At 39.7% G+C, this 17,150-nt stretch overlaps 1 protein-coding gene across 1 annotated transcript; it reads right to left on the minus strand.

Moving 5' to 3' along the window:
- Positions 1–7: 7 nt before the first annotated feature.
- On the minus strand, positions 8–2,931 carry hmx3a (H6 family homeobox 3a). The gene is made up of 2 exons (XM_035663684.1): positions 2,372–2,931; positions 8–1,401 (listed from the first exon to the last, which is right to left on the minus strand). The coding sequence occupies exons 1-2, from the start codon at positions 2,658–2,660 to the stop codon at positions 782–784; spliced, it is 909 nt and encodes a 302-aa protein (XP_035519577.1). The 5' UTR covers positions 2,661–2,931; the 3' UTR covers positions 8–781.
- Positions 2,932–17,150: the final 14,219 nt, after the last annotated feature.

Consider the following 17,150-nt stretch of genomic DNA (forward strand, 5'->3'; position numbering starts at 1 on the left):
GACGTGTCCATGTGGAGGGAACAAGAGTGAGAAGCACTAAAACTAAACATAAAGCTACATGTGTATTTTACAGTTGAGAGTGTCTTGATTGTCCCGCGTCAAGCTTTAAAAAGCAAAAAAATAAAACATAAAAAGGGAAATTAGCCTACAACAACGCCTCATCAGTAGAATATTCCACCGTGAATAGATGACAAAACGCGCATGTTTCCCAAAGCGTGGACTGATTCATTCACAGCACACAGTCAGTGTATTGCACATCATCGGGTAATCAGTAGTGGAAATGTAAATAAAAAAATCGAATAATTGATTAAAGTTAGATGATAAGCAGGTCTGCGCCCTTTAGGCTGCCCAATTTTTGTAAACAAGGTAAAGTTTCTTTTTGTACATCACACAGAGTTGGCCTGTCCAGCAAAAGTCATGGTGTAAAAATAAAAGACACTCATCAGGCAGTGTAAGCAGGTGGACTCCTGAGGTGATAATTACATATAATAATAATAATAATAATAATAATAATAATAATAATATAAAACATGAGATTTGAATTGTCGGATCATGAGTAAACGGCACCCTTAATGGAAAATGACACAATACATTTGCCAGAATAGGTCCATGTAGGCCTGACAGTGTGTCTCTTTTCTTTCTTTCTTTTTTTTTGTTTTGTTTTTGTTGTTTTGTTTCTTCATTCAGTCACTTGTACAAAAATATTAAGTGTTTCTTTTACTTTTCGGATGAGTTGATTTGCAAAATAAACACCAACTTGTGCCGCAACACTCAGCTCTGTTCAAACCGGTCTGAGTAGCGGCACGGATGTGACGATGGGATGGGAGTAGTAGACGCCGGGGTGCGGGAAGGTGAGCAGCGGCTGGCTGGTTGGCACGTTGGCAGCGGCGCCTCCGCTCTCCGAGGCCGAGCTCTCGTGGTAGAGGATGGGCACCCGGACTATCCTCTGCGCCGCGGCGTGGCTCAGATTGGCGGCCTCTAGCTCCGCCGCCAGCTGCCTTTTCCACTTGTTCCTCCTGTTCTGGAACCAGATCTTCACCTGCGTCTCCGTCAGGTGGAGGGACGCGGCCAGGCCGGCCCGCTCCGAGCTGCTCAGGTACCGCTTCATGTCGAAGGTGGACTCCAGCTGGAACACCTGGCTCCGTGAGAAAACCGTGCGCGTCTTCTTCTTGCGGCACGGCTTTTTGTCGTCGTCCCTCTTCTTCCACTCCTCCAGTTCGTCTTTTTTGGCTTCTTCCGTGTCGCTCTCCTCCAGAATGATCTCGTCGCCGCTTTTGTTGTTGTGCTCATCGTCCTCGTCGTCGTCTTTGGCGTCTGGCTCCGATTTGAGCACCAGGTCCGGCGAGTCTCTGTCTGTGCCCGAGGTTGGAGAGGAGTCTCTGGCTCCTGGTTTCTCGGTGACTGAAATGGGGACACAGGGAGATGTGGTCATAAACACTGGGGCCTGACGTTAAATGTGTTTAGGATTTTATTACAGCCTGTTGATACTGGGCAGCCCGTGGGCCTTGGGAAAACTAAAAAGGTTAGAAATAGTGCCAGAAAAATATGGTTTGTGACATAAACATAAACCATTTTAGAGCTACACATGGCTGACAACACCGTGTTAAATGTATTAAAATTATTCTTTGAACCTACTAAAAAGTTCACCTTTGAATAGAATAAAGAAATAAAGTGTTCCAAATATAGGCCTGTTTTTTTATTACTTTTATTTGAACAAATCAGGGTTGCACATTCACTCTAATTGAACAAGCCTTCTGAATCCTATCTTTCTTTGCATGAACGCATGATAGTGCCATTCATATCAGCGTGTTTTAAATCCCACATGAATAAATCACAGAAACAGGCAGGTAAAAACGCTGTCAGTGACCGAGCCTCTGGGGTAAGATGTTCGTAGTCAGCGCCAATAGACAAATCAAAAGCACGCTGCGCATCGTCACCCTCATCTGATGATTTGATGATGTCTACTTCATTTTATGCTCAGTGTGTCACTTTATTGATCTATTTCCGCGTAGTGGCATAACAAAATAGGCCTTCATAGAGGACAAGGCGTCAAATCACTATGTACTCTGTGGTGTGGTAAAGACAAGGCATGTCATTGTATTCCCCTATCACAAAATCCAGTTAACTTTCCGAGGAGGAAGCGCAATGACTGGTTGCTGTATGTTATTATGTGTCACAAAACTCACAGGGGACATGGACCTGAATGGTCCTATATTGTGATTGTTATTTTTGAAGTTTGCCCTATCTGTTTTATTAATTCAGAGGGGGGGGGGGACTCCAACATCAAAATGGAATTAAAAGGCCAAAAGAGTGACAATTGCTTGCTCATACATGATACCCTGTAATTATTGTTGTTTTCTGTCAGTCTTACCTTCGGTTCTGTGTAGGTGGGCGGATGAGCTGAGGGCGTAGGGGTACCACCACGCCGAGGTGCGCTCCAAGTAGTGAGCCGGTAGACTGAACCTCTGTGCGGGCAGGTCAAAGCGTGGAAAGTTGAATTCCCCGACCTGGGAAAGGGAAAATCCTCCCTCCAAGGCCGCCTTTGTGGCAGCCAATACGGGCTTTGGTTTGGACGGTTTGCTATCACAGTTCAGCAGGTTCTTAATGAAGAAAGGAGAGTCCTTGGCCGAAGCGCACGTCTCTTGCGTTGTCTCTGGCATCGCTGTGGCTGTGGTCTGGACGCAGAGGACCACGGAAGCAGGAATTCAAATAGACAGAAAAAAAAAACGCAAGGCTGACTTACAGACTGCCGATATCCTGGCTGCGTGGTTTTGTTCTTCTCAGGGATTTTTTAAAACGCGGAGACTCGGTTTTGCGCGTCAAAACGCACGTCCTTCTAGGCTAGAAAAATAATAAAATAAAATGTTTGAGAGGTACAAAAAAACACTTATAAACATGGAGATGTCTCATTCCGGGCTCTTTCTGTCAAATCGCAAACTGTGTCCACCGTGTCAGTCAGTCTGGCGTCTGATGCTAATGATGAAATAAAAATGTCATCCAAGTTAAATGCGGAAAGTATAGGCGATTGGGCATGTACAATGGCAAATGGGATTAAGGGAGAGGCGGTGAGGAGGGAGAGAGAGAGAGAGAGCATCCTCCCCTCTCTTTGCGCTCTGGCTGCAGGCTGTGTGTGCTCGCCTGTTATTGGTCTCATATAGTCCAATTAGGCAGCAAATGAACACAGGGCTGTTAGCGCCAAAGAGGAAGGTTTGGGATAAGCGCCTCATCACACAACTAACATTACAGTCAGACACAGATCGACTGCACGAGGTTCCTCATAAACCATAAACCATAAACCAGGGTGTTTTTATATTTAGTGATACATTTTGAGCCGCTTCCACTCAGGCTGCAGGTGTCTGGTGGATATTTTAAATTCGGCTATTTCTGAGTAGATTTGTAGGAGATGTTAGACTGTATTTAACTTCTAACCTGAATCAACTGAAGCTTTGTATTTAAAAGAAATATAGTCGAATAATAATAATAATGATACTAATACTAATTATAATATATCATATTGCTTGCCTTCATTATCCAAGGCCTCAATATGACGCTTTCGTGAGTCAGTTCAAACTAATTATATTAAATAAAGCAAATTGTCTAGAATAAATCCCGTGTGAGATGAACAAGCCAGCCATCTAGCAACTTTCCAACAGCACAATATTCCCACTGCCATATAAACTCATGAAATAATACCAACACGGTGCCCAGGTAGTAGTGCAAAAGTCTCGCAATCAATAAAACGCCACCTTTCTCATGCAGAAACATTAACACACACTCGCCTTAAATCGTTCATCCTAATTTGACAAAACAAGATTAAATACGAGTGTATGGTCCCTATGCCAACACCAAAGTTTTGCTTCTCAGACATAATATGAGAGAGGCCTGAGATCAGGCTGCAGCTACTCAGCGTGTCACCAACGGGCGATTAGATTCATATTTCTAATTCATTGATTTTCAGCAAGGGCCACTTCCACAATGTCTGCGGGTCGCACAGTCATTTATTCCTCCCTAATCGATTTGGTTAATTCATCCCTCAGATTACACTCTTTGTAAATGTGCTATGTATATTCACTCATTGATATTAATTGACTTGTTAAAAAGCAGTCCATTGGTACGAGGCTGGCGTAGGAGAAGAACGGGGAGACAGCGTCCTCTGTGGGCCCAGAGTAGGGAATGCAAGTGTGTGGACTATGTGGAGTGTGTGTGTGTGTGTGTGTGTGTGTTTTGAGGTTTGCATTAATCACGTTGTGGGTACAAAAATCTTATCACACTGTCACATTGTGGGGACTCACCTCCACGTTGCGGGCAAAAAGCAGGTCCCCACATAAGACAAGCCACTACATTTTAGAGTAAAGATTAGGGTTTTGGTTAAAGTTACTCATGATTAGTGTTAGAATGAATTTCCAGGGAAATAATCCAAGGCAGTGTGTGAGACCAACACAAACAGTGACACAGCTGTTTTCTTCGACAGCATATTTGTCCTGTAACAGTTTGATCACGTATGAAACACCTAACTGAGATACTCCTTTCAGCCATGAATGATCTTTTTACATTTATTAGCCATGCGATATGCAGCCATAATAAAGGGTGTCAGTGACAAGGTAAAGTTTTTACTGGGTGCCATGGTGCTTCCCCACTCATCATCTTGTAGAGTTCTTACACGCACGGGCATGTTCATGTAATTAACACGTGTTATTCATTTAGTGAGCTGCTCAAGTGGAGATATCCTGTTACTCTGATGTAATTACCGCCTTTCCTTACATGGTTATCATCACAGGTATTTGATGGCACCCTCAGACTGAGGTGTAAAATGTGTATATTAGGTTGGGAGCATCTATTATTGCAAAATCCAAAGAATTCATATTATTTCAATATGCATCAGTCAATAGTTGTAAATATAGACAGCCAATTAGAAACTGGATAAGAAGAGTAGAAAGCCCCTGGAAACTCTTACTGGTTGCAATTTCACCCATGTTTTTCTGGACAATGTGCATGGACCAGTGATCTTAAAAAGAGTAAAATGAATTTGGATTAGTTAATATCCTGATACTTGGAAATCTCATACCTTTTTTACTATTGGACACCAAGGCGAAGCATGACAATCCCAGATTTGGTCCCAGAGGTATTGTTGTGTTTAAGGTGTTATATACAAACAGGACTGAATATTTGTCAGTGAAGCAGCACCAATTTATTTAAGTCACAATATTTCAAAAAGAAAGATGGAAGGATGAAGAAATTAAACACACAGAGGCTAATGCCTGATCTGTAGCTGATGCCTGTGACCAAAATGTTGCATGAAATTAATAAATATATAATTTGGGAGCTGTTCAGTGTGCATATATCATTATTTTTATCTATTATTATTTGAAGTCTAATCTAGTCGAATAAAAGTAACTCTTGTAGGCTTGGGTCAAAAAGGCCAGATTCCCAGATTGTTGATTGATAAAATATAGTCGAAAAAATCAATTGTTGAAAGGACTAGTAATATTTACGTCACAAATAATACTTTACTACAGTGCTTTACTACTATAATGGCAGTCCAACGTGCATAATTGGGGATAAAGAGAACAACTCTGAAAAAAAACTGTACAAAGATCCTGTAGTCTGTACTTTAAAAAATACAGTTCATATTATGCATTGATTAGAAACATGCAGCAGACATTGCCCAGAAGCCATATAGGCCTTCTGAATGCTCCATAAGTCTATTTTTGTTGCTCCTCGGGTAGGTTACCATGACTTTTATATTATTTATTTCAAAGCGCCCAGATATTGATTATTTCACAAGGAAAAATGACAAATGGCAGGAGGGAATGACACGGTCAGCAGGTTCTATTAGAGAAATGATAGTGTTGCTCGTGGTTTGTTAAAAGGTCCAGTTTAGATACTTTATAGGTTTACATCCATCATCGTCTAATGACCCATTTGATGAAAAACACGCGCTCTGGTGACAACGGCCCTGTGCAGCCAACTTCGCTTTGTAATTGCTCCCATATTAAATATAGATTTTTGTTTTGATATCTTGTGAGAATTCCTTTCTGTGGGTCAAAATTGTGATAAAAGACATGGATGCAACGGCAAAACCTCAGAGGGAGAAAACTGGAAGGAAAATGGGAAAAATAGGTGGGTATTAGAGTTTGAGTTCTGAGCAGTGGTGGGGGAAGTATTCATTCAAAGAAGCATTTTACTATTATAGTTAGTTGAGGTGGAGCTAATTTTAACAACATTTTAAACTGTTTTGTAGCGTAATATACAGAAATACATCATGTTTTATAAACTGTAAAATATAAAATTTAAAATCTTAATCTTCAAAGTAACTAGTAGCTGAAACTGTCAGACAAATGTAGTCAGTGATGGAGGAATTATTCAGATCCTTTAGCACTGCAAAAAATTTAATAATATCACATTTAAAATGATACTTAAACATGTGTTTAAGTATCATTCAAAATATTATTAGAAAAATGTATTTAAAGTATCAAATGTAAAAGTACTTAATGCATAATATTGGTCCCTGTGGGTGTTATTATATATGATATGATTAGATTATTATTGCTGATGCATTAATGAGTACACAGCATTTTATTGTTATAGCAGGTCAACATTTTATGACTATTTTATTTACTGTTCAAAAATATAAATAAATAAATGTTAAATAAATAGTAGCTAAAGCTGTGAAATAAATGTAGAAAAAGAGCAATATTTGCCTCTGAGATATATTGGAGTAGTATAAAGTGGCATGAAATGGAAATACTGGACCATTTGTTCTGAGGTAATGAGTCTGTATACGTGTTTAGGAATCAGTGAAACTAAAGAAAAAAACATTTTAGCCTATTTGAATAACACTGATCACATTCTGCTGTATTACAAGCCTCTGTTATGACAGACTTAACATAATGTAATTGTACAAACTAACTCTGGCTTAGGTAAACACGGATGTCAGCTGATGAAACACTACCTACGCATATAACTTCACAAAAGATATTGTTTTCATCTCGTATGAGGAACTGAAGCAGTGAGTTTGCACAATATCCTGTTGGACAACAAGATCTTTGTGTCAAACTGCATTCACAAAGACAGCAGCACTTGTCACTGTAACCTATCCGCCCTGTGTCCTTCTTACACTTTTAACTGGACACTCCTTTTGGGATGAGCCATTAAAACAATGAAGGCCACACAGAGATTGCTTAGATTTAAGTATTGCTTTTAACTTGTAAGGGAATTGGTGGCCCTCCGCTGACCCGGTAAGCTTTAATTGGGATTGTGCAAGTATTGATTGTAAGTGGCCAGGCGAATCTTGAATTACAGCCTGATTAGCTTTTACTCGGCCCCTTGCACCAGCCAGTCGAAGAACCTCAATGTCATCCAGGTTGGAACACTTCAGCGGGCCACTTGACTAGAGGGAGTCTCGTTACTTCCTTTGTAAATAGGAAACAATTTGTATTTAAGGAGGGCAATGACAGTTCTGGCAAATGTACTGTAGTCACAAAAGTTATATTCCTTTAGTGTATGATCGCTTCCTTTTAGAAATAATTAAAAAAATATGTCACTTAGCATGTACCCTATGAGTAGATATGGGCATATAGAAGGTGTATTCTCCCTTTTATCTCTCTAGCTCTCATTTTATCCACATTTTATCACTCCTCCTCTTCCTTTATTGTTTCTCAGCAGAGATGATGACCTCTGTAAGGTTTGGATGGAAACAGTCATAGGAGCGATGTAGCCCTTTTTCTCTATTATGAGCAGCTACGTCCAAGCCCTCCAGGCACCCGGCCTCAATATCCACCCTCTGTACCACCAAAAACTCTGCCCTGGATCGTCAGCTTTTACCCAGCCTGCCTGTATGTGTCATTACAACTCGATAATCTGGAGAGGCCAACAGAAAAGTTCTCATCAGTGTCAGCCTGAGATATAGATATGGGCCGGGTAACAAATGGCCAAATGCACAGGCAGCAGAGCAGACCATCAATAAAGCAATTTCTTGTGTCATAACAGCCGCGCTTTTCCTAAAGCCAACCTTTCAAAACTTTTCCCTCTGCAAATCGCTGCGGCCCCACCATTAGAGTCCTGCCTTGTGAATTTAATGGATTCCGTACAAACAATATTCCACCATAATGGAAAAGGTTGAAGTCACTGAAGACAGATGAAGTCATAAACACGTATAATTGAGAATCAAAGACCGATAAATTTTAAACTGCTATCCATTTTCTCTTTTTAGATGATGATCTATGTCAGCTCGGCTCCAGGAAAATGGAAGAGATTATGGGGGAAAATTATAACAATAAATTTTCTAAACATACACCTTGATTATGCTTCGATTTTTTGGAGGGGTAGAGGGTGAGGGAGGGGGTTGGAAAGAAGGCTGGGATCGCTGAAAGCTTGCTGGCTAAATGGCACCATAAAATAGGTTCCCTGCTCTTTTGCCTGCAGAGCGTAGGCATGCCTGGAGGTGTGATTTTCCCCCCTCTAAATGGGGGAAATGAATTGTGTAATTTATTGCAAACGTGCACACAGTGAGATTAGATCAGCATATCCCATCAAAGGAACAACAATCAATCAGCCTCTAGTTAACAGCTTGAAACACATAAACCAGGGCACCTAATGGCTTTCCAATTTAACAGATTGATAGACTTATCCGGTCCTAAGGGATGAATTAAGAAAACCGGGTACTTTCACACAGGCACTGGCACTTTTGACAGGACCTTTTCCCCCCTCTAGCTTACTTACCATCTTTACTCCTGAATATAGAGATAAGGTTAACCTGAAAATAAAGAGAAAGTCGTTTTTCGCTCTTTTCTCCTTTTTTTTCCTTTCTGTTTGAGAAAGCACTCCAGAGCTGATTTGTTATTCAGATGAGGCGGGAGTGGAAGTGTGTCAGATGTGGAGAATGGGCTCATTTTAATGACCTGATTATCGCGGGTCATTTGGAACTGTGAAATCAAGGGAGCTATTCAAAGCCACTTAACAATATCTAAATGTGACCCAGGCGACCCATTCAACCAAGAATGTAGTTTTAAAAAATAAACTTGTTTGTTTCATATCTTATTACTCACATCATTGATTCATGTAAACTCATCAGCAAAAAATATTGAATGAATAGTTTGACATTCTGATAAATACACGTATTCTCTGTTTTACTGACAGTTAATATGAGAGTACTGATACTACTTTCATGACTGTATGGTAAATATGTAAGCTAAGCTTGAGCAAGCAGTTGGTTAGCTTAGCTTAGCATAAAGACTAGACACAGGGGAAAATAGCTAGCCTGGCCCTGTCCAAAGGTGAAAAACAACAACAACAAAAAAAACAATGTAAAAACAACAATTTGACATTTTATGGGTGGGCATTATTTGTTGGCTACCAGTATTTCTAAGACTCCGGGAAGTTACTGGTCCTGGACGGGAAATAGTCCGGCATATAATCCCCCCCATTGATTAAACAAAGATATACGTTGTTAATTGTGAGCTTTATATGTGCTAGTTTTTTTACTTTACTTTAGCTGTTTCACCATATTTCCAGTCTTTATGCTAAGCTAAGCTAAGCTAAGCTAACCAGCTTCTGACTCCAGCTACATATCGATCATACAGAATTAAGGGTGGTATCAACCTTCTTATCTAACTTTTGAAGTTTGAACTAAATCTCTATTTTTCTTAAGATGTTGTACTATTCCTTAAAATAGGCCTACAATCTCTTTTAGGAGATGTTGTGGGAGGAATCTTGTGTACATCAAAGTCTGCTATTCATTGGGAATGGGACCTGGCATTACAAACCAGCACTGCCCGCTGAGCTACAGAAATTCCAAAGGCACAGGGGAAAGTTGCAAAAGGCTAACATTTATGCAGATGTCCTCTGATACAATATGAGCAACAACCAGGTGAGAGCAAATTGCACTCGTTTAATGAAACAGAAACATGGAGTTTTTCAACAGGAAATGAACAACTTCCTCATGTGTAGTACGGTCAGAAAACAACTGTCCACCCGGAGCAGAGTATGTAAATTACATGCTCATCGCAACACAACATCAGAGCTAAAGATTTATGAGAGGCCAGGGACTGCCTGCTACTTTGTATGTGCATGTATGAATGCAGCATAAGAAACAGTTCTTGCACTGAAGAGCTCCCTCATTTCACCCTCCCTTTCCAAGCGTGAAGGAGAAACTACAGTGGCAGTGTTTGTTTGCCCCTTCTAGGCTACTGTAGAAACATGGCAGTTCAACATGGAAGGCGACCAGTGACGTCATTCTAAGGTAACAAAAACATAACAATTCCTATATTCAAGTGAATATATGAAGAAGAAAACATAGATATTAATATTATAAAAAAAAGAAGAAGAAAACAAGAACTACATAGATGGTAACATCAAATCTTTGAACTGAACTGAAAAAAAGTGATTTGAAATTTCTATAGTGGGCACTAAATACCAGGCTCAAAAACACACATTCGAATAAGGTTAACTGGCTCTACTGTCCTCTAAAGAGCTTGGCTACAAACCCAGAGCCTTGACCCAGAGAACTAGTGTAATGCACACTTGGTGTCACCATATTATCTTGTCCACATCCACAGAGACAGCTGATCTCTCTGTGTCACTGCATAATTGAGGAGCTGTTGGTATCAAGGATGTGGCCCTGAGAGGGATGAGAAAGTGTTACCCTAGACCAGAGGAACCGACTCGAGTGAGACCAGAACCACAGACAGGGTGCATCCACAGGCCAGAGACACCAGACAGTCTCCCCTCAGCTTCAATCTCTCAGACAGCTCCTGAAGCCAGTAGCCCATAACATACACATGTGACTGATGTGTGCGCTCCAATGTAATGTGACAGAACTCCACATTAAAGAGGAACCAGATCTTCTCGTCAGAATTTAGTATGTGAAGGGCTGGGGTCAATTTTGAATTGTCTAAGACACTTCAGGAAATGGATTGAGATTCAGCCCATGGGTTAAGGATGAGCCAAAATTGATTACTGATGGATCAATAGATTGGCTAAAAGCCCATTACTAACCAATCCAAACTAATAGCTCTTTAGCTGCCTCTTTGTTTCTGCTTTTCCTTTGTAGAAAACCTGCAGTTATCTGACATATGGAGTGAGGGATGCTCCAAACTGAAGAGGAAAACAGAGGAAATACCCAAACACAAAACAGGAACAAGTCTATTAAACTCAACAAGTCTCCCTCTTCAGGTCAGAGAACAAAAATTGTGTTTTCCTACTTGACACTAATACTCGTGTCCTCCCTGTGGACACAACTCCGCTGACCCTCTCCTTTGGTCTGTGAGTGTAGCAAGAAGCACATGATCACAAAGAGCGCCCAAACATGATTGCCCCCCTCCTCGTGACAGACAGTAATTGGTGTTTGTTTGCTCTCTTTTCTCCCTCTCTTGTGTCGTGGGGTGGTAAAGAGTGCTATTACTGTCAGCTGATTAGTATTGCTCCTCTACCTCTTCCAGCAGCTGTCAGGACTGCCTAATGAGAGGAAATTTGAGCAGAGACAAGAGAGGCCTGCACACATAAACACACACACACACACACACGTGTACATGAATTTATACATACACAGTGTGAGTGTGAGATAAGAGAAAGATAGTCCTGTCTTTTATTATAAACCAACTTTGTTGCAGCAGTTTGGGGAAAGCCTTTTCCTGTTTCAACATGAAAATGTCCTGTGCACAAAGCCAGGTCCATAAAAAATAAAAGATCTTCAGAGTTTGATGTGTGGAACACAGACCTCGACCCCATCCAGCCTTTTTGGGATGAACTGGAACGCCAACTGCGAGCCAGACCTTATTGCCCAGCATCAATGCCCAACCTCGCTAATGCTCTTGCGGGTGAAGGAGAGCAAATCCCTGCAGCCAGGTTCCAAAATCTCGTGGAAAGCCGTCCCAGAAGAGTGGAGGCAGTAACATATGGGTGTGTAATCAGGGCCCGTATTTATCAAAGAATTACACTTAAAGAACCAACTTAGTAGTAAAAAAGGTCTTTGCTGAGTGTGAGGAATAAATCACATTTCTCATGCAACTTTACTCCTTTAAGCAAGGTCACGTGATTAGTATGCATTATCCTTACATGTTACTTATATAATATGTTATTCTGCAAAAAACACATGTACTTATATCATGTTATTTGTGTGAAATCCTTAATATTTCCAGTAGTGATTAACACCTGAAATAAACAACACTTCTGTTGTAGGACTTACTCTTAACCAGAGTCCAAACCTTTCATTTTTAGCAGGTAGATAAATAAAGCCTTTGGTGTTTGGATAGTTTTGTCCATAGAGAAGAAATATGACTATATACATAGACACTAGATATTTAACCCAGAGGTTATATCAAATACTCCTCTAACATAAAATTAAATAAAAATCGTGTCGAATCCTATCATCATTTTCCTTCTGTTTAAATAAAAACTGGAAACATACAAGGAACCAGCACCAATTCCTAATAGATCTTTCAGAATTGCTCTCCTAATACATCAAGCATTCACAGCAACCCTTGACAACTCTATCTTCCTCACATCTTAATGCACCCCGGAGTCCTCAGGGCACCCTGGAAATTAACCATTTAATAGCAATAAATAACAGATTCTGACTCAAGGGGACTTCAAATCGGCCTCTCTCTCCCTCTCTCTCTCTCACACACACACACACACAGAGTAGCCTCACATGGCTGGATTAAGAGCCCAATCAAATGTTTTACGACAAAGATAGCATGCCATACAGATTGTCCATTTTTTCCCATTCACGTACACACCAGCCTTATAGGATGTGCCAGCTTTATAGAAACTCAGTCGAACGGCTTTCCAAGTACAGTCTAAGTACATTTACTTATACTCTTATACATGATATATACTCACAGGGAATATTTACTTTATAGTGAATTATTTTACTTTTTATACTAAAGTAAAGCCAAAACTTTTACTTAGAACGGTATTTTTACATTGTAGTATTGCAATATCTGATCTAAATACTTCCTCCACTGGTTACCATTAGGGTTTTTTTGAGAATAAAAACCACAAAGCACAGTTACATCTTGGCATTTATCCTTTCTGTCAATAACATTCCCATTAATGGCTCATACTTCTTTCTGTTCTGATGTTTCTCCCCTTTTTCCCTCTCTGACAACGTATACTGTTAGAGGTTCTTGTATTAGTCAAAATGGAGCATTGATTATTTGTAAAAACATAAGTGCAAATCAAATCAACATCGCACAGGGACAGATGAGAGCTGACTACCTGTGCACACGCACGAAAAGGGGGCAGTTATTGACCAATTGATTTGAAGTGAAGGAGGAGCATTCTTTTTCCCACAGTGGAAAGACCTTGACTTTAAGGCTAGCAATCACTCCGCCACCTTACCTCCAACTACAACTCCCTCTAACACCCAACTGTGTCCTCAATCTCCACTCCAACGGGCCCAGGTATGCAACTTTTCCGTCAGCACCGTTGTGTATTTGGCTTTCTATTTCACTTTAATAGGGGAGAAATTGGCAACATATTCTTTTACAGCCCCCTGGCACCATTAGAAAGCCTGCTGTCATTTGGATTATTTATGAAAAACTATTTCATGCTTACTTACATTTGCCGCTTATTTTCCCCCAGTGTGACCTGCAGCAGATTTAGTTCCATTTCGAAAGCCTTAAAGCCAATTCTTTATGTCTGCAGGTCAGCCTTCTCGATTGAGTCGAGATTGAAATACCAGTGTGTAGTGGGAAAGGTATGGCAAGAGGAAACCAATGATCTTTTATTGTGTAGAGGGCTAAAGAGAAAAGGAAGGGGGAAGCTGAAAGACGTGAAACGATAGAGGGGTGAAGGCAAGGGAAAGGGGGTGATTTTAAGGTGGATCTAGAATTGGACACACCTGCAGAAATAAGAGGCAATGCAAAGGCAGCAACAAAAGCACAAAAGTAGAGGAATGAATGGGCCGCAAACATCCAGCTGCTCCTGAGAAGCAAAGACAACAAAGACCAGCCAAGAACTGAGTCAGCAAAGAACATAGAAAGTATAGAAAATATAGGAAGTAAAAAGACATAAAAAGAAAATGGTCTTAAATCTGCAAGATTTTATATTTCATCCAAAAACATGTCAAATACCATTGCTTACGAGGTGTTTTACAAGGACTACAATGATAGACTTTGCTGAGGGTTTTGTTTGTGATATTTCCCCCCTGTGTTTCTAGAATCTATACTCATATTCCTGTCTGTACAAGAAAATTGGCAATCTTTGTCTTTCAAGATATCAAATAAATCAAAATAAACTTTCCCACTAAGGAGCGCGACAGGCCAGGACAAAGCAGTCACACTCATGCATCTATACTCATAATCCCATACTGTATGAGATGGGGTCTTTCACTCCCCATTGCACACACACACACACACACACACACATACAAACACGCACTTTTGATCTGGGTTTGGCCTGGGCTTTATACAGTGACCCTAATAAACTGCGGCGTGGCTAGGCATGTTTGTCACTGTCACAGGTAAATGATGTAATTAATGACTGTGTAGCAGAGTGGATGGGAGCCGGGGTGTTAGCTTTTAAACACCTCTCCAGCTGACTGGGTTTGGGGAGGCCCAGCTGGACACAGCCAGCAGATCGATACAGGGTCAGGGGTCAGTCAACCCTCCCATTATGGCCAAGGTAGCTCCCATCATCGTCTAGCTAACGATGCCTGCAGGAGGGCCCGAGATGGAGCCACTGCAGGGAGAGGAAGCAGCTCCTGGAGCGTCAAACTGAGACTTGTGTTTATCATGTTAAAACAAGACAGAATATGACATATACTGACAGATTTCTATGTATGTATGTATAAAAAGGAAGATTGATTTGAGAATGTTTTGGGAAATGAATAGACTTTGAACATTATCTCACCCCAGTGGCAGATTATTTAACCTATATGAAGAAAATATCATTTTAGAACTAAAGAGCCAATGACGTCTGCTATCAAACTGCATCTTTTTAAAACCGTTCTGTCATCGAACTAAAGTAACCCAACTATGTAATAAAATAAGCCAAGATAACAACACAACTGCATCTGGAGTGCTAGCCTCTGGCTAATCTAGTCACTGACTAGAAAAGGACAAAGGGAACAGCAGGGGAGCATGGGAAATTGTTCCTGGTCAGAGTGGTTTAATCAATAATTGTGAGTCTCATTAATAGAGTGCTTTCTGTTTGGAAAAACAAACTGATTATATTTATTTATATAAATTATAATGAACACAATTAGACCTGGTGGCCTTAACATTAGTTTTTAGATTGTTTTTCTCTAAATTATAATTTTAAAATACACTAAACATGTCCTTCTTACCCAGAAGTGTTCACTTCTTGTTAAAAAACAGAATGACAAAATGACTCTGAAATTAGCACATTTTCACAAACAAATGATTATACTAATACTTAATATTGATACCTGTTACTTGGTTTTGGTATGGATGTAATTATAATAAATATGTTATCTGAGCACAACAATGAATCATCCCTTCAACATTTTTTTCTTTAATATTTATTTTACACCTCAGTAAGTTAAATGTGTCTTTTTTTTTTACCAAATCCTATAACATCTTTAGAAGGATTTGTCTCAAATATGCAGTGGAAAATAATAATTCTAATCAAATGTAGTTTGTAGGTTGTAGCTTTGTTTCGTATTAAACATTATTTGCAGAAAATAAATAAATCTTCAGATTTATTTATTGCATCATTAAATGTGTTATTTCTCATTCCTACAGAAATTAGCTGTTGAGTTTTCTAATGTTTGTAAATCAAAACAGAACATATGACATTAGCAAAAGTTTTTGTCTACTTGGTAGCCTTGTGTCTAACAGCTAAAAACCCATTTCTCCTTTTGAATTGATGTAGTGGTATTTCTAAGATATTCAGTAACTCCAAAATTACATGAGCTGTTTTTTCTCCTTAAAAACATTTTGTTTTTATTCCCCTGTATTAATAATGTATCTATATAATTCATGGTATTTGTTTGTTTAAACTAAAAGAAGTTGACATTTTAAAGAATTTAAGGAGTGTGGCCTCAAAAGGAAGTCTCATTCATCAAAAGTGTCCCTCACATTAACGACACTATTTCAGACCCAATGCCATTCCAGCTGATCCATACAGAGATCAAAACTCAGCAGCTAATTCTAAGTTTGCCTCACATTTCTTGGAGTTTGAGTTTTCTACCCTGTAGGTGGCCCGAGGAATATGGTGACCAGTTTTGTTCATGATGTTGATACATTATTAATATTACAGCAGAGAAGCATGGGAAATCGTTCCTGGCCAGATTGGGTTTGATCAATATCCTCAAAGGGCAGAAACCTCATCTCAAACTTCCTTCACATTAACAGAACTGTCCGATTCGGACTCCTCTTTACTCAGACTCAACAGCCACTTCAGCAGATCCATACAGAGCTTAAAACTCAACAGCTAATTTAGAGTGCGTTAGCTTGAGTTTTTAATGTTGCGAGCTCCCCAAGGGATACTGGGACCAGTTTTGCTCATGATGTTGATACATTATTAATATTACAGCAAGGGAGCAAATCGTTCCTGGCCAGATTAGGTTTGATCAATATCTTCAAAGGGCAGAAGCCTCATTAATCTAAAACTTCCCTCACATTAGCCGGACTGTCCAATTCAGACCACTCTCCATCCAGGGATCAAAACTCAACAGCTAATTTAGAGTGCACTGGAGTTTTTAATGATGTGAGCTCCCCGAGGAATACTGGGACCAGTTTTGTGGATGATATTGATATATATTTCTGATTATTATAGGTATCTTTATTTGCAAAGAAATCCCTATGAAAATGTTTGACCTCTGTCAGGTAACAGTTCATTCAGTACTTTCTGAAAGAGTTCAGTAAACATAAATAGGTGAAGAATGTTTTAGAGGTCTGTTATTCTACAATTTAAAATCACAAAAAAACACAATTTTCACAAGACTTTGTTTATTTTCAACTCGAATTTATGTGTTCTTGCAGGGCAGGATATAACGTAAGCTTACTTGTATACTGAAGCACCTCTTAACAACAAGGCAATTCAAACTGTTTTACATAAGACATAAGAAGGAATTAACAGACAATATATAAAAGAAAGGCATGTCAATAAAAAGGCACATAAATTGTTGTTTTTTAAAATACTAAAATAAAACAGAAGATAAAAATAAGATAAAATAAGATAAA

This window comes from Morone saxatilis, unplaced genomic scaffold (assembly GCF_004916995.1).
Source record: "Morone saxatilis isolate NCDOM2014 unplaced genomic scaffold, NCSU_SB_2.0 Contig19, whole genome shotgun sequence".
NCBI lineage: Eukaryota > Metazoa > Chordata > Actinopteri > Moronidae > Morone > Morone saxatilis.